Source organism: Lutra lutra, chromosome 5, assembly GCF_902655055.1.
Source record: "Lutra lutra chromosome 5, mLutLut1.2, whole genome shotgun sequence".
Classification (NCBI taxonomy): domain Eukaryota; kingdom Metazoa; phylum Chordata; class Mammalia; order Carnivora; family Mustelidae; genus Lutra; species Lutra lutra.
The window spans coordinates 107,253,445-107,271,955 of NC_062282.1; the positions used below are offsets into that span (position 1 = coordinate 107,253,445).

An 18,511-nucleotide genomic window follows, 5' to 3' on the forward strand; every position below is an offset into this window, starting at 1 on the left:
ACGCCAAAGGCAGAGGCCCAACACACTGAGCCACCCAAGCGCCCCCCCCCTTTAAAAATTTAAATATTTTTAAAATTTATCTGACAGAGAGAGAGAGAGAGAGAGCACAAGCAGGGGGAGCGGCAGAGGGAGAGGGAGAAGCAGGCTCCTTGCTGAGCAGGGAGCCCGATGCAGGGCTTCATACCAGGACCTTGAGATCATGACCTGAGCTGAAGGCAGACACTTAACTGACTGAGCCACCCAGGCACCCCTCTAAGTAAAATCTTTTATCTGTTGCTTAAATTTTAAATTTTGAGTTACTACAGGAATAGTCTGATACCTAAACTATGGCTTTTCCGTGTTCACTCTTTCCTTATCTTCATAGCTTCTTGGGACCAAACCTAATTGAAGAAAGCTTCCACTTGTAGCTCAGGGATGCCATTCCCACTGTTGCAAAGTGTTTAGGTAGAATGAGCCCCTCATCTAGCAATGTCTTTGGTAGGCTTTCTCTGTCATCTACAGACATGGGCAGATTCTCTTCACTTCTTTACATGCAGTTGATTAAGTATCTGCCTTCCACTTCGGTCAGATCTTGGATCCTGGGATCAAGCCCTGAATCAGGCTTCCCGATCAGCTGAGAGTCTGCTTCTCCCTCTTTCCCTCCCCCACTTGGTGCACATGTGCTTGCTCTCTCTGTCTCTCTCCATCTCCCAAATAGATGAAGTCTTTAAAAAAAAAAGGAGGCAAGACCAAAAAAAATTATGCATCATATGATTCCATTTATATAAAATTAAGTAACGGGCAAAAATTAAACTGTACTGATTAGGGATGGCTATATAGATAGTAAATAAAGAAAAGTAAGAATATGACTACCACAAAGGTCAAGATTGTGAGCAGTCCAGGGTAGAGGAAATGTTGATTATAGAGTGACATATGAGTACTTCCCAGTGTAGTGGTGGTTCTCTACTTCTTGATTTGTGTTTTGGTTAACTAGAGTTCATTTTATAATAATTCATTAAAATGCATATTTATGTATTATGCATTTTTCCTGTATAATTTCACAATAAAAAGGGATTAAAAATGAAACCTGAGAATTGATTTGAATAAATATAATTTAGGTAGCCTGAGGTAATTTTTTTTCCTATTTCACTTTAAATATAATAGAGAGAGGATTAAAAGAGGCAGAGTAAGACTGGAGAGCTCCTTTTTTAGTCTGAATTCCTATCTGTTTATCATAAGGTTAGTCACCATTGTGTTCAAATAAAATAATAAAGATGCCATTTTAGCAAAAAAAAATACAGGGTTTTTTTTAGTATTTTTGTTTGTTTTATTGAGAAATAAATGAAATTATATCACTGTATAAGTCTTTTTCTAAGATTTATTTATTTATTTGAGAGGGAGAGTGACCCAGCGGGAAGGGATAGAGGGAGAGGGAGAAAGAGTCCTAAGAAGACTCCGTGCTGAGCATGGAGCCCAACTTGAGGCTTGATTCCACGATCCTGAGATCACAACCTGAGCCAAAACTAGGCGTCTGACACCTAAACAACTGTGCCACCCAGATGCCTCCATCACTGTATGAGTTTAAGGTGTACAGCATCATGGTTAGATTTATTTATATTGTGAAATGATTACCACCACATGTTCAGATGTTCAGTTAACCTCTGTCTTCCCATATAAATACAATAAAAAGAATGAAGATAAGGAAAAAGAAAAACGATTTCTCCTTGTGATGAGAACTCAGAATTTACTCTCTAAAAAACTTGCCTATGTAATCATAGAGCAATGTTAGCTCTAGGCATCATGTTGTACATTAGATCCTTAGTACTTACCTTATAACTGTAAATTTGTACATTTGACCACCTGCCCATTTCCCCCTCCGCACCCTCTATATCTGGTAACTGCAAGTCTAATCTCTTTGTTTATGAGGATTTTTTTCCTTTTAGATTCTACATGTAAGTGAGATTGTACAGTATTGTCTTTTTCTGTCTGACTTATTTTACTTAGCTAATGCCTTCAAGGTCCATCCATGCTGTCACAAATGGTAAGGTTTCCTCATTTTTTTTTTTAAGATTTTATTTATTTATCAGAGAGAGAGAGAGGGAGAGAGAGAGCGAGCACAGGCAGACAGAATGGCAGGCAGAGGCAGAGGGAGAAGCAGGCTCCCCGCCAAGCAAGGAGCCCGATGTGGGACTCGATCCCAGGATGCTGGGATCATGACCTGAGCCGAAGGCAGCTGCTCAACCAACTGAGCCACCCAGGCGTCCCGAGGTTTCCTCATTTTTTTATGGCTGAATAATACTACACTGTATAAATGTATATACCACAACCTTTTTTATCCATTCATCCATTGATGGACATTTAGGTTGTTTCCATGTCTTGGCTATTGTAAACAATGGTTCTGTGAACATGAGGGTGTGGATATTTTTTCAAGTTAATGTTTTTGTTTCCTTTGGATATATTCCCAGAAGTAGAATTGCTGGATCATAGGGTAGTTTTGAGGCTCCTCTGTACTATTTTCCATAGTGGCTGAACCAATTTATAATCCCACCAGCAGCACACAAGGATTCCCTTTTCTTAACATCCACACCAGCATTTGTTATCTCTTGGTTTGTTGATGATAGCCATTCTAACCTGCATAAGGTGGTATGTCATTGTGGTTTAGATTTACATTTCCATAATGACTGATGATGTTGAGCATCTTTTTATGTACCTGTTGGCCTTTCATATATCTTCTTTGGAAAAATGTCTGTTTAGGTCTTTTTTTTTCTTTTAACCCATTTTTAAAATGGGGTTTTTTTTTTTAATTTTAATTTGTTACCATTAGTTTTTTTCTGAGTTCTTTATGTATTTTGGATATTAACACCTTATCTATAGTTTGCAAATATTTTTACCCATTCCCATTCCAGAGGCTATTTTCACTTTGTTGATTTTTTTTTTAAAGATTTTATTTATTTATTTGTCAGAGAGAGAGAGAGAGAGCGAGCACAGGCAGACAGAGTGGCAGGCAGAGGCAGAGGGAGAAGCAGGCTCCCCACAGAACAAGGAGCCTGATGTGGGACTTGATCCCAGGACGCTGGGATCCTGACCTGAGCCGAAGGCAGTGGCTTAACCAACTGAGCCACCCAGGCGTCCCTGTTGATTTTTTTTATGCTGTGCAGAAGCCTTTTAGTTTGATTTAGTCCCACTTGATTATTTTTTATTTTGTTTCATGTGCTTTAGGTATCATATCCAAAAAAATCATTACAAAGACCCATGTCAAGGAGCTTTATTCCTCTGCTTTCTTCTTGGAGTTTAATGGTTTCAGATCCTACATTTAATTGTTTTAACTCATTTCAAGTTAATTTTTGTGTCTGATATAAGATATAGGCTCAGCTTCATTCTTGGGGCACCTGGGTGGCTCAGTGGGTTAAGCCTCTGCCTTCGGCTCAGGTCATGATCCCAGGGTCCTGGGATCGAGCCCCACATTGGGCTCTCTGCTCGGCAGGGAGTCTGCTTCCCCTCTCTCTCTGCCTGCCTCTCTGCCTACATGTGATCTCTCTCTCTCTCTGTCAAATAAATTTAAAAAATCTTAAAAAAAAAAAAGATACAGGTTCAGCTTCATTCTTTTACACGTGACTATCTAATTATCCTAGCACCATTTATTGAAGAGACTTTTTTTCCCATTGAGTAATCTTGGCTCCTTTGTCAAATATTAGTTGACATATATGCTTGGCTCTTGATTCTGTTCTGTTGGTCTATTTGTCCATTTTTCTTTTTTTTTTTTTTTTTTTTTTTTTTTAGATTTCACTTATTTATTTGACAGACAGAGATCACAAGTAGGCAGAGAGGCAGGCAGAGAGAGAGAGAGGTGGAAGCAGGCTCCCCGCTGAGCGGAGAGCCCGACGCGGGGCTCGATCCCAGGGGCTCGATCCCAGGACCCCGGGACCATGACCTGAGCCGAAGGTAGAGGCTTTAACCCACTGAGCCACTCAGGCGCCCCTATTTGTCCATTTTTATGCCACTACCACACTGTTTTGATGACTATTGCTATATAGTATAATTTGAAATGAGGAAGTATGATGCCTCCTGCTTTGTTCTTCTTTATTAAGATTTCTTTGGCTATTTAGGGTCTTTTGTGGTTCCATATAAATTTTAGGAGAGTTTTTTCTACTTCTGTCAAAAATCCCATTGGAATCTTGATAGGGATTGCATTGAATCTCTTGGTAGTATTAACATTTTAGTATTAATTTTTCTAATACATGAAGACAGAATATTTTTCCATTTATTTATGTCCTCTTTGATTTCTTTCATCAGTGTCATAATTTTTGCATAAACATCTTTTACCTCTTGATTAAATTTATTCCCATGTCTTTTACTATTTTTGATGCTATTGTAAATGAGATCAATTTATTTCTTCTTCAGAAATTTCACTGTTAGTGTATAGAAATGCTACTGATTTTTGTAAATTAATTTTGTATCCTGCAACTTTACTGAATTCATTGATTAGATCTAACAGGTTTTTGGTTGAGTCTCTATACAAAGTCTATGTACAGAATCATGTCATCTGCAAATAGAGGCAATTTGACTTCTTTCTAATTCTTACACTTGTTATTTCTTTTTCTTGCCTCATTTCTGTAGCTAGGACTTTCAAGACTATGTTGAATAAGAGTGGTGAGAGTAAGCTCCCTAGTCTTGTTTCTGATCTTAGAAGAGCTTTCATCCTATCATCATAGAGTATGTTGTTAGCTGTAGACTTGTCATAAATGGCCTTTATTGTTGAGATATGTTCCTTCTGAGCCTGATTTATTGAGTTCTTTCATGAGTGGATGTTGAATTTTGTCAGATGCTTTTTCTGCACCTACTAAAATGATCGTATGATTCTATTCTTTCATTCTATTAAATGTGATGTATAACATTGATTTGTGTGTGTTGAACTATCTTCACATCACAGGGATAAATCCCACTTAATCATGGTGAATGATTCTTTTGTTGTGCTGCAGACTTCGGTTTGGTAGTATTTATTTTTTTTTTAAAGATTTTATTTATTTATTTGACAGACAGAGATCACAGGTAGGCAGAGAGGCAGGCAGAGAGAGGAAGGGAAGCAGGCTCCCTGCTGAGCAGAGAGCCCGACGTGGGGCTCGATCCCAGGACCCTGGGATCATGACCTGAGCCGAAGGCAGAGGCTTTAACCCGCTGAGCCACCCAGGCGCCCCGGTTTGGTAGTATTTAATTGAGAATTTTTTCATCTATATTCATCAGGGATATTGACTTAACAGTTTTCTTTACTAATAGTGTCCTTTTCTGGATTCGGTATCAAGATAATGCTGGTCTTGTAAAATAAATTTGGGATTGTTTCTTGCTCTTCAGTTATTTGGAAGAGTTGGAGAAGTTAATTCTTTACGTTTGGAAATATTCACCAAAAGCCATCTGGTTCTGGGCTTTTCTTCATTGGGAGATTTTTTAATTGTTGATTCAATTTGTTTACTAGTAGTTAATCCATCCAGATTTTTAAATTCCTTCTGATTCAGTCTTGGTAAGTCGTAAAAATATAGATCTTAAAGAAATTCTCATTGGTGTGTGTGTCTGTGTGTGTCCTCACCTGTAGCTTAAAACCAAATGCTGCTGTGGAATAAAATTCCACATAAAATTCAAAGTGCATCTCTAGAATGGTATCACAATCCTCAAGGACCGGAATGTGCCAACATAGCAAGAACATATACCTTGGTTAGACTTTCTTAGTAGTAGTAGAAGAAGGACTTTGGAGATTTTTTTCCTGCATTCTGAAATGTTTATGGGGAAAATAAGTGTGGAACTACTTAGCAGCTTTGCATTTTCTTAGACTCTGATGCAATAGTTTTGTAATAGAAGTAATGTCTACTGGAAGAAATGAAAATATATAATTTAAATAACTTTAAAATTCTGAGTATATTCTTAACATCCATGATAAATCTGCATATATTATTATTGTTTTTTTAACGCCCAGAAATGGATCTAAATTTATTCTGTTTGGCATCCTTAGTGACATCCCTTGGCAGTCTTATATCTCATACAGACACCCCCAGAAGGGAGAGTGGGGCCACATGTAAGTGAATAGGAATGTTGGTAATGTCAGTGACATTTGTATCTCTTCATAGTCCCTTGCAGTCATGCCTTTGACTCTACCTAGGCTACTGAAAAAAAAACCCAAATTAGAGCTGTAGGTTTTGTGTAGGGAACAAATTCTTTATTCAGCATTATAATCTCTTCAGTTTTTTTGTCCAAAATTTCGCCCATTTTCAGGGTTACCAGTCTGGGTTTCCAAAGCCATTTCACATTCCTGTAATTCAGATATAGCAGTTACCTAATTTAGATGATGGCAATGTGAATTTTTTTCTCTCTAGTCCTTTTGATGTTCATGAAGGAATGAAACAGGAACTATATGTTCCAGCACTGCTAATTAATTTTTTTGTCTGTGTGAATTTGGGTTAAAGATAAATGAGAGTAACTATTTTTAGGCTTATTGGAATTCCTTATCACTGTTTCTTATCTTTTACTTTTCAGTATAAAATTCTGTTTTATTTTAATGCAGGTACAGCCTGACTATTTGGACTGGGAAAAATGATAACTATTCCATTGAAGATTTGCTTTGCATTAGAGACCATTTTGACAAAAAACAAGTTTTCTATGATATCTTGGAACCACAAAACCATGAATTTAAACAAGCCATTGGAGTCAAAGTTAATCTCTAAGAGGATTCTTCTAAATTATTTCATGTTTTGGTTTCATAACCCTCTGCTTTGGTCTGAATTAATTACCATATAAATTATGATGATGATATGCTCTAATTCATCTAATCAAAAAACACTTAGTGCTTATTTTATTAGGCTTATATCCTTATGATACTGTATGTATTTAAAAGATTTGAAAAGAAAAGATTTCAGTGGGCCTGGTCTAATAATAATTTAGGACAATTATGTTTTAAACCCCTTTATAAAATGTAATTTTGATATATTGAAGGTAATTGAAAGAATTTACATGTCATAACCTATAATCACATTCCATGTGATACAGGTATAAATCACATTTTGGTTGGCCTTGCATTACAGAGATTCCACTAATTTATGGTACCTTCTTTCTTTTTTCCTGAAAAACTGGTTATTTCCGAGACTAAGGAAGAGTAAGAGGGCTTTAAAGATGTTTTAATTTTCACAGAGGTGAGCAGCTTTGTTGTAACAGAATAAAATCCATTTACTGAAAACAATATAGATTAAATTAGATGGATCTAGAATTTCCATATTGTTGAGAGCATGCTGACAACTATATATGTTTTTTTATATTCTTTGTTTCAATTATAGTATTTTATCTGTAGTAAGTACAATCCTCCTGGAGAGGAGAATCTTAATCCTAGTAACATATCATTTGATTTTCAAGTTTATCACCAGGACCACCTTAGTTCAGGCCCTTGTTTTACTGCTAGAATTTTAAAAAGTTCTTCATGACTTCATTGTTCACATTCTACTCAGAAATACGCTGAGTATTTCTGCTGAAGAAAACTTTTGTAAGCACCTCTGGCAAGATCAGAAAGCTCCAAGGGTCTCTTAAATGTCACTTTATTAAGTTTAACTCTTTCAAGATCTTTCATAATGTAGCCCACTCTAAATATTACCTCAGTGACCTTCAGTGTGGTCATCATTTCAAAAATGCCTGCAACAACAATGGTCTCCAGATCTTACTTTAACAGTTAATTTGAACTATTTGATATTGTTCACTAATTATGTCATACATGTTAGTTTTATCTGCTCAGCTAGGTTATATAAAGTCCTTCATGGTAAGTGAACATTCTTAACTGTCCTTTATAGTGTATGCCATAATCTTAAGCAAGGTATTCAGAAAAACACGTTACTTCTTTCATTATTGAAAAGAAACTTACCAATGAATGTCCTAAGATACATAATTTGTCTTTGTTTATCAACCATTTTCTCCCAGAGAATAGTAGTGTATAGAGAAAAGAGCTTGGGTTTTGAATTCCGATAGACTTCCCTTACAGCCCCACTTCTTTCCCTTCCTAGCTATAGATTTTGGGAAATATTTAACCCCATTGAGTCTTGGTTTCCTTACCTAAAAAATGGAGGGAAAATGAGGATTCTTTTGAAGAGTTGTTATGAAGATTGAGATTCATGGAATAGAGGCATCTAGCTCAATGCTTAATACACAGAAGGTACTCAACAAAGTTATTTCCCTTCTTCTAGACCTGTCATGTGATCATGTCCATTGTAGATAGAGAAGTAAGGGGTATAACATGAAACATTGTAGATATATATTTAAAGAAGACAATTATATTTCCACTTAAAATTTTAGCTCCACTAAATGCAGTGCTATTTATCAAATAACACCTAAAACTTCACTTTCTATGGTTGTTTGCCAAAAGCAAAAATGCAATTTTATAATTACAAAATTTTAACAATAGCAACAAAGAATAACTCTTAAAATTATAGTAAAAATTAATGTTTACTTTATGAATTTTCTAAAATTACCACTCTATTATAGAGTTGAATTTATGAATGAACTGCATTTTAATGAAGTTTTAAATAAAACTAATTTGTCCAGAAGATTATTTTTGCTACTTGATTGTCTGACCCTTGATAATACACACACACACATATATATTTATATATATATATATATATATATTTTTTTTTTTTTTAGAGGGAGGTAGAGGTGCAGAAGGAGAGGGAGAGAGAGAGACTTTATTTTTTTTAAGATTTTATTTATTTATTTGACAGACAGAGATCACAAGTAGGCAGAGAACAGGCAGAGAGAGAGGAGGAAGCAGGCTCCCTGCTGAGCAGAGTGCCTGATGCAGGGCTCCATCCCAAGACCCTGGGATCATGACCTGAGCTGAAGGCAGAGGCTTTAACCCACTGAGCCACCTAGGCACCCCAAGAGAGAGACTTTTAAGTAGGCTCTACGCCCAGTGTGGAGCCAGACACAGGGCTCAATCTCATGACCGTAAAATCACAAACTGAGATGAAATCAAGAGTCAAATGTTTAACCAACTGAGTCATCCAGGGAACACATGACCCTTGATAATATTTTTTAAAATACTAATCTTTAGGAAAAATGCTTTTATATTAAGAAATTTATCAGCTGATTATTCCTTAGGTTAAGATTTAAAGGTGTATTTTAAATCATTCTTGGGAACAAAAATATATAAGGGAATTGTAAAACGTATTCTAATGAAAAAAAAATTTTTAATGGATAATCACATGGAAAAAAATAACTGATCCCTACTTCACACCATATGCAAATGATAATTGGAGGTGGATCTTGGGCCCAAATGTGAAAGATAAAACTAAAGCATTTAGAAGAGGGGTGCCTGGGTGGCTCGGTCGTTAAGCATCTGCCTTTAGCTCAGCGGGAAGCCTGCTTCTCCCTCTTCCGCTCCCCCTGCTTGTGTTTCCTCTTGCGCTGTGTCTCTCTCTGTCAAATAAATGAATAAAATCTTTAAAAAAAAATTAAAGCATTTAGAAGAAAATACAGGAGAATATTTTCATGACTTGAGAGTAGGCAATAATTTCTTTTTTTAAATTTCAGCTTTATAGGAGTATAATTGACATATGAAAGTATAAGGTGTTTCCAATTTTTCCCTATTTCCATACCCAAGGCAATGATTAAAAAAAAAAATGGGGAGCGCTGTGGGAAGAAGGGCAGAGGAGAGGGAAAGAGAGAATCTTTTTTTTTTTTTTTTAAAGATTTTATTTTTATTTATTTGACAGAGATCACAAGTAGGCAGAGAGGCAGGCAGAGAGAGAGGTGGAGACAGGCTCCCTGCGGAGCAGAGAGCCCGATGTGGGGCTCGATCCCAGGACCCTGGGATCATGACCTGAGCTGAAGGCAGCAGCTTAAACCACTGAGCCACCCAGGCTCCCTGGAAAGAGAGAATCTTAAGCAGGCTCCACATCTGGTGTGGAGCTTGACCCAGGACTCTGGATCTCACAACCCCGAGATCATGACATGAGCCAAAATCAAGAGTCTGATGCTTGGGGTACCTGGGTGGCTCAGTGGGTTAAGGACTCTGCCTTCGGCTCGGGTCATGATCTCGGGGTCCTGGGATTGAGCCCCACATCGGGCTCTCTGCTCAGCAGGGAGCCTGTTTCCCTCTCTCTCTCTGCCTGCCTCTCTGCCTATTTGTGATCTCTCTCTCTCTCTGTCAAATAAATAAAAAAATCTTAAAAAAAAAAAAAAAGAGTCTGATGCTTAACCAACTGAGCCACCCAAGTGCCCTGGCAATGATTTCCTATAACACAACACTAATCATAAAAGAAAAAAATTGATTAATGGGTTTTATCAAAATTCAACTCCTCTCATCAAAAGACACCATTAACACATATTTGACAAAGGGTTCATACTCAGAATCTATGGAGAACTCCTATAAACTGATTTTTAAAAAGAAGCTAAACAACCCAGACAAAAATAGGCAAAAGAACAGATACTTCATAACTTGGTTAATAAATAATAATGATATAAAGGTCTTAATGTGTAAGAATGCAGTACAATAATATATAAACACTGAGAATCTACATTTATTAATATGAAAAGGTATTATATTGCAGGCAGCAAAACAAATACCTGGTATCATACTATTTATGTAAAATTTTATGTCTTTATGTGCATTTGTATACATAGAAAAATATTTGGGAAGAAGTTCCCAGACACAAAACAAGTATAACCTATTTTTCCCCTCCAGGTTCTGAAGTCTAATATATTGGTGTTGAAAACTCATAGCATCCAAGGGCTATTTCCCAAGCCTGGCAGAGTAATCCTGGTCCTAGAAGAGACTTTGCTATGAGATCCAATTTTTCAAAAAATCAGCTGTATAAAGTACAGTAGTTTATGGCCCTATAAAATTGATGTAACTATATTTAGTCAGATATGTACTCCTCTATCGAGGGGGGAGATTGCTAAAAATTATTCAGAACAGGTTGTTTATTTGCTTGTTTGTTGGAGTTAGGGTCTTAGATTTTTTTCCTTCTAATTATAAAAAATAATTACCCAGTGAATATATAAAAAATGCCCTATCTCTGTCCTTGAAATTTAAGATATGAGCTTGCCTAGTAGGAGCCTACATTCTGCTAATAATCATAAATTCATGAATCAAGGCAAAGAAAATAGTTGAATGATAGAAGGATGAAGACAGTAGTACTAAAGAACTGTTTTTATCTAGAAAATGGGAGTATAATGAATGAATGAAACCATGAAGTTCTGATAACCACTTGGAAGAAGCGGGGCAGGATCGAGGAGTTCTTGGGACTTCAGCAGCAGGAGCTCAGGGTCTTTGTTCTAGTGTCTAGTGTTCCCCATCGGTGTCATTCTTTTACTCATGACTGTGACTGCTCCTCTCTCTTCTTTGTACCTACCATCCAGGGACTGTAATTTGTCTAGTCATTTGTGTCTTCAGGGCTCACTGGGGAGTACTGCGGGAGGGAAGGGGACAGGCACTTAATGGATGTCTGATGTGCCAAGGTTGATAATTCAGATAATTCAGAAATGATTTCTTTAAGAAGGATCTTACAGTCTAGGTGGGGGAGAGAGACCCATAAACAGTAAGTTGGATATTTGCCATAATCCGTGATGGAGCTATGCACCAGGTTGCAGTGACAGCATTTTGTTCAGATTAAGAGAAAACATGTAAATTGTATCTTGAATGATGAGTAAGATTCACCGGGTAGACCCAGAGGAGGAAGGACCTTTCAGACAGAGACACAGGAGCAAAGGAACTCTAATTGCGAAAGAGACTGATCTGACCTGTTCAGAAAGTATATGGAGGCACCCTGCTATGAGGCTGGGCATTTATGCAGGGACCAGATTGATTTTCTCAGCCAAGCAGTTTGCTTCTTTCCTTGTAGGTCCTAGGAATCATTGCACCATTTTAAGTAGGGGAGACTTATTATCAGTATGAGTTAGAAATGTGTTTACAATGCATGAGAAGGAGATTTGGAATTCTAGAAGTGAAAGATGAAATGCTGAGAGGTAAGGTGGTAGCAAAAGGGAATGGAAATGCTCAAGAGGCAGAGGAAAGGGGTTATGAAGGAAGAATTTGTAAGACTTTTTAAACCAGTTGAATGGAGAGTATGGGAGAGAGGCAGCAGTCTACTATATGTGTTTTTCACTTGGGTAACAAAGGGTCAGGTGCTGTTACTAACCCAAACAGAGTAGACAGAGGCCAAGTGGAGCTCTATTTCTCAGTGATTTGTTGATACTGCTCCTTTATACCAACTTGGAAAGAAAACTAAAAATCCCATCTGCCTGCCCCTTAACTTACTTACCTCTTACTCTAACTTTAGGAAGGATGCTCTTCTTTATTTAATTCGACCAGTTTCTTAAAGACCCCCTACCCCCAAGTAATTGCTACTTTACTATGTATTTTAATTATTCCATAATTTTAAATAAGAAAACTATTTTTGTAGTCCCACCATCAGTGAAGAAAGAAAACAGCCAAGACTTGAAAGGGGCTCACTTGGCCTCCTACCCTCTAGGGAGGTTCTTGTTTCTGTGTTTCTGCCCAGTAAGGGGACCAGTCTGACTAAATCTGGTGGCTGAGCACTTCTGGGTTTGCTTGCTATTACAGAATGTTCATGAATGCTGGTCATTACCTCTTTCTTCTTTATCTTTTCCTTGGGATGAAAGAATGTAATAAGAGTTCAGAAAATTTAACTGAAATATTGACTGTGAGAGTCTGTTGCTACTTTGTGAATTCAAGAGCTAAACAAAAACTCTGGATTAAAGTAGAAAGGCATGACCTTTTCACAGAGCCTGTTGAGCTCAGCGCCTAAACCAGGGTTACTTGAGGAGTCTTTTGTAACTTCCCCAGGCAGCCCTGTGGGCTTTCTCCTGAGGCACCTCCTCTGCTAGGGTATAATTATTCTACAGGCTTGTGTTTTGTTCTCATCTGTGTTGTTTTAGAGGAAGAAACTATTCATTTTAATATGATGTCTGGTCAGAATAGCCCCTTAACAAATGGGATGGATGGATGAATGGATTGATGGACGGGTGGATAGATGGTAGACACAAAACCTCAGTAATTATTGTGACCAGCTGTTCTTACAGCTGACAAACCCCTTACAATGTTCTTACAGGGGCTGACAAACCCCTCAGTCCCCCTGAGATGCTTTTAGGAGATTCATGAGGTCAGAACCATTTGTGAAATTGTTATTATTCACAAATAATAGCATTTGCCGTTTCATGTAGATATTTACACTGATATTAGAAAAATATCAGTGTAGGTTATATTGTTGATGCCTTAGTATAAATCAAGTTCATGGCATCAACTGATAATCATATTCTTCACTGCCACCACTCACATTAAAAAGGAAACAAAAAAGAAGTATCATCACTGATTCAGCAAAAATTATTAATTTTTGATGCTGAGTCAAGATAAACATCCCTGAGTTAAGATCTTGGGGCACCCTCTTACACTGTTAGTGGGAATGCAAGCTGGTACAGCCACTCTGGAAAACAGTATAGAGGTTCCTCTAGACATTAAAAATAGAGATACCCTATGACCCAGCAATTGCACTATGAGGGATTTACCCCAAAGATACAGATACAGTGAAAAGAAAGGGCATATGCACCCCAATGTTCATAGCAGCAATGATCACCTATAGCCAAACCACTGAAGGAGCTGAACAGATAAACAGATAAAGATGTGGTTCATATATACAGTGGAATATTACTCAACCATCAGAAAGGATGAATACCCACTATTTGCATCGACATAGATGGAACTGGAGGGGATTATGCTAACTGAAATAAGTCAAGCAGAGAAAGACAATTATCTTATGGTTTCATTCATATGTGGGATATAAGGAATAGCGCAGAGAACCATAGGCTAGAGAGGGAAAAGTGAATGGGAAGAAATCAGACAGGGAGACAAACCATGAGAGACTCTGGACTCTGGGAACCAAATTGAGGGTTTCAGAAGGGAAGGGGTTGGGGGAAAGGGGAAACTGGTTGCTGGATATTAAGGAGGACACATGTGGTGATGAGCACTGGGTGTTATGCACAACTAGTGTGAATCATTGAACACTACATCAAAAATTAATGATGGCTGGAGGCACCTGGGTGGCTCAGTGGGTTAAAGCTTCTACCTTCAGCTTAGGTCACAATCCCAGAGTCCAGGGGTCGAGCCCTGCATTGGACTCTCTGTTTAGCAGGGAGCCTAATTCCCCCACACGCCCTCTGCCTGCCTTTCTGCCTACTTGTGATCTCTGTCTGTCAAATGAATAAATAAAATCTTAAAAAAAAAAAAAAACAACTAATGATGGCTGGCTGGCTAATTGAACATAATAATAATAAAAAAATTAATTTAAAAAAGATCTTGGGGCACCTGTCTAGCTCAGTTGGTAGAGCATGTGACTCTTGGTCTTAGGGGTTGTAAGTTTGAGACCCACATTGAGTGTAGAGATTACTTGAAAATAAACTCTTAAAGGGGTGTCTGGGTGGCTCAGGTGGTTAAGCAGCTGCCTTTGGCTCAGTTCATGATGCCGTGGTCCTGGGATCAAGTCCTGTGTCAGGCTCCCTGTGGGGAGTCTGCTTGTCCCTCTCTCTCTGCCCGTTCCCCTGCTCATGCTCTCATTCACTCTCTCTCTTTCAAATAAATAAATAAAATCCTAAAAAAAATTTTTTTTGAATCTTAAAAAAAAAGATTAACATCTTGACTCTTTAATAGTCAGGGTGATGAATTGGAAGGTAAATACAGAACAGTTCCACTGTATACTGAAATTCAATGGTAGTCCTAAAGAAAAGCACTTGTTGCAAGCAGAACTAGTCATTTTTTTTCATGGAAAAAATATTTACTTGAAAGAATTGACAGACTAGTTATTTCATCTTGGGTATTTGGCAAATATTTTCTCAAAAATGAACAAAATGAGTTTGCCACTTCAAGGAAAACAACTGACAGTATCTGTTGCCAGTGACAGAACCTAAACTTTTATAATGAAAAATTAGAATTTGAATAAAGTTGAATCAATCATTGTGATTGATTCCCATTGCTTGAGGACTTTTTTCTGATATCAATGCTAATATTAATAAAATGTGCCAACATTTGGAAGATCTACATAACTTAAAGAGTCTTTATTTTCCAAATAACTAATGCATGATATTACAGAACAGTGCATGAGTAAGGAATCCTTCAAATTACAGGACAAAACAGTGAAATTTAGTGTAATAGAATATGGAAATTCATTGATATTGTTTCAGATTCCACATTACAGCTAACCTTTGAAAAAACTACCACTTACCCGTTTGAGTATAGTATCAAAAAGACTATCCATAATTATCTGAAAAGCCTATTAAGTTATTTCTTCCTTTTCCATTTACGTATCTGTGTGAAACCGTATTTTCTTTATATGCTTCAATTAAAACAACATATTACAACAGACTGAATGCAGAAACAGGAGAATCCAGTAGTTTCCTACTAAGCCAAACATTAAAGAGATTTGCAAAAACATAAACCAATACCACTTTTTTCACTAAATGTATTTTGGATAATATAGTTACTTTTCATAAAATATTTATGCTAACATGTATTGGGTTTGTGAAGTTTTCCAGGTTTAAATTTTTTTTTAAAGATTTTTAAAAAAATTTATTTGACAGAGACACACAGAGAGAGGGAACACAAGCAAGAGGAGTGGAAGGGGAAGGAGCAGGCTTCCTACAGAGTAGGGACCCGGATTTGGAGCTTGATCCCAGGACTCTGGGATCATGACTTGAGCCAAAGGCAGGTGCTTAATGACTAAGCCACCCAAGCGCCCCTCCGGGTTTGAATTTTTTTAAAACATGTATTTATTTGAGAGAGAGAACACGCTAGGGGGAGGCAGAGGGAGAGAATCTCAGGCAGTCTCCACGCTGAGCACAGAGCCCGTATATGGGGTTCGATCCTGGGACCCTGAGACCATGACCTGAGCTGAAACCAAGAGATGGACACTTAACCTACTGAGACACCCAGGCACCCCTTTCCAGGTTTAATTTTTAATGTAGCAAACACTGAGATATGTAACCTGGATTTTTTTTTTAAGCCCTTAGGCACCTCAGTTTTTAAGAATGTAAAGATCCTGAGGCTCTAAGGTTTGAAAACCAAGGTCTCCAGATGTTTTAAGTGTTCAGAATATATGGATAAAAAGCTAATACCACTTCTGCTTTAATCATCCTAAAATCAAGGCATTAAAAAATAATAATAAAGCCATTGTTTCTTTAACTATAAAATGTGTCATTTACATATATTTAATGTATTTGAAATTTAAATACATTTGTGTCTAAATATATTTAATTCTTGAAAAGTAGTTTTATTGTTTTTTTTAAATTTTTTAAAGATTTTATTTATTTATTGAACAGAGAGAGAGAGAGATCACAAGTAGGCAGAGAGGCAGGCAGAGAGAGAGGGGGAAGAAGGCTCCCCGATGAGCAGAGAGCCCGATGCAGGGCTCGATCCCAGGACCCTGGGATCATGACTTGAGCCGAAGGCAGAGGCTTAACCCACTAATCCACCTAGGCGCCCCAGTTTTATTGGTTTTTAAATTGAACAAAATACATATGGATGGTTTTTAAAAATTCAAACAGTACAAAGATACATTTTAAATTCTTTTTGAGTTAAAGGGATGTATAAGGGACACCTGAGTGGCTCAGTCAGTTAAGTGTCTGCCTTCAGCTCAGGTCATGATCCCAGGGTCCTGGGATGGAGCCCCGCATCACGCTTCCTGCTCCGAGGGGAGCCTGCTTCTCCCTCTCCCTCTCCCTCTCCCTCTGCCTCCTGCTCCCCCTACTTCAACTCTCTCTCCTCTCAAATACATAAATAAAAAATCTTTTAAAAAAGGGGTCCTTTGGAAATTTGTAGGGGAAAGAATATAATTATAACCATTGTTTTACCAATTTATCAAATAATCTTTTCAGTTTTCCCAAATTCCTTATCCACACATTTATGGTAATGATAAGAAGCAATAAAATTTCAGAGTGTATACTCTATACCTATATACATTATACCCAATAATGCCAGGCACCTTTCTAAGATGCCTCAATGACAATGATGATATACTGATGAAAAACTGTTTCCCGGGGCACCGGATGGCTCAGTCAGCTAAGCAGGGTCCTTGCTGAGCAGGGAGCCGGATGTGGGTTTCAGTCCCAGGACCCAGAGATCATAACCTGAGTTGAAGGCAGTTGCTTAACCGACTAAGACACCCAGGCACCCAGTAACTGATTTTCAAAACCTAAATGTAGCTTACTCATGATCATTACACTTTGACCCAGTATTCCAGTTAACTGAAAGTCTTATAAATTGTTTTTGTTGCTATTTGTTGTGTTAACTACTCCTGCCAGATTTTCCTTTCCTGACCTTCCCTTTAAGACTTGTAGACATTCGGGGCACCTGGGTGGCTCAGTGGGTTAAGCCGCTGCCTTCGGCTCAGGTCATGATCTCAGAGTCCTGGGATCGAGCCCCGCATCGGGCTCTCTGCTCAGCAGGGAGCCTGCTTCCTCCTCTCTCTGCCTGCCTCTCTGCCTGCTTGTGATCTGTCAAATAAATAAATAAAATCTTAAAAAAAAAAAAAAAAGACTTGTAGACATTCAGGGTGCCTGGGTGGCTCAGTAGTAGTAGTAGTTGTCTGCCTTCGGCTCAGATCATGATCCCAGGATTCTGGGATCAAGCCCCACATTGGGCTTCCCACTTGGCAGGAAGCCTGCTTCTCTCTCTCCCACTTCCGCTGCTTGTATCCCCTCTCTCATTGTCTCTCTCTCTGTGTCAAATAAATAAATAAATAAAATCTTAAAAACAAAAAAAACAAAAAAAACAACTTGTAGACATTCAGGGGGGCCTGGCAGGCTTAGTCAGGGGTAGTGTGTTCAAGCCCCATACTGGGTGTAGAAATTACTTACATACATACATACACTTTTAAAAAAAGAATTATAGACATTCAAAGAACATACCAAGAAGTTAAGATGTCACCTTGGAAAGGCCAATGGAAAGCTCCACTAAATCTAGTGGATTTATCATGGTCCATGTTCTGACCCTCTTGGTGACTTGGAAATCACTTAAAAATGTGACTTAGATCTAAGGAATATTGGCATTAAACAAGGTTATGTAAGCTAAAACATTATTTTATTAAGAATTATGACTTCCAAGAAGACTGTGCCTTCTTGTTTGAAAATGTAGGTTTTATTATTATTCACATATGTTGAGGCCAACAGGAGACAGTTACATTGAAAATACCATTTGTTACTCGCAGTTGTCAAGAGAAGGCAGGGATACCACGTCACACAGGGCCAGTATGGGGAAGCACCAGGGTCTGACTGGAGATAGAGTGTGAGGGAAAACTGGGCCAAGACCCTTTATTATAGTTTCTGTAGGAAAGAATGGGTGAGGCAAGGTAATCAGGTTTAGGATTGGCTAGTTTGAATAATTTCAGTGGTTTCTGGGGTGTGGGAGCTGTCACTGGTTGTTTGGTACCTGACCCTGCAGTGACTAGGATGGGGGGTAGTGGCCCTAAGAAGGCCTGTGAGAGCCTGATAAAGGAGTTGG

The 18,511-nt window shown here is 38.0% G+C and overlaps 1 protein-coding gene across 3 annotated transcripts in view; it reads left to right on the top strand.

Moving 5' to 3' along the window:
- FAM151B (family with sequence similarity 151 member B) overlaps positions 1-13,039 on the top strand; it is a 37,165-nt gene extending 24,126 nt beyond the window's left edge. For 2 of the 3 annotated variants that reach the window (XM_047731654.1, XM_047731651.1), the window contains exon 6: positions 6,530-8,581. In XM_047731654.1, coding sequence (XP_047587610.1) covers positions 6,530-6,689 — 160 coding nt within the window. In that variant the 3' untranslated portion in view covers positions 6,690-8,581. Of the gene's footprint in view, positions 1-6,529; positions 8,582-10,687 lie in introns of those variants that run through there. The other variant, XM_047731652.1, reaches the window with a different exon arrangement.
- The last annotated feature ends 5,472 nt before the right edge of the window (positions 13,040-18,511 follow it).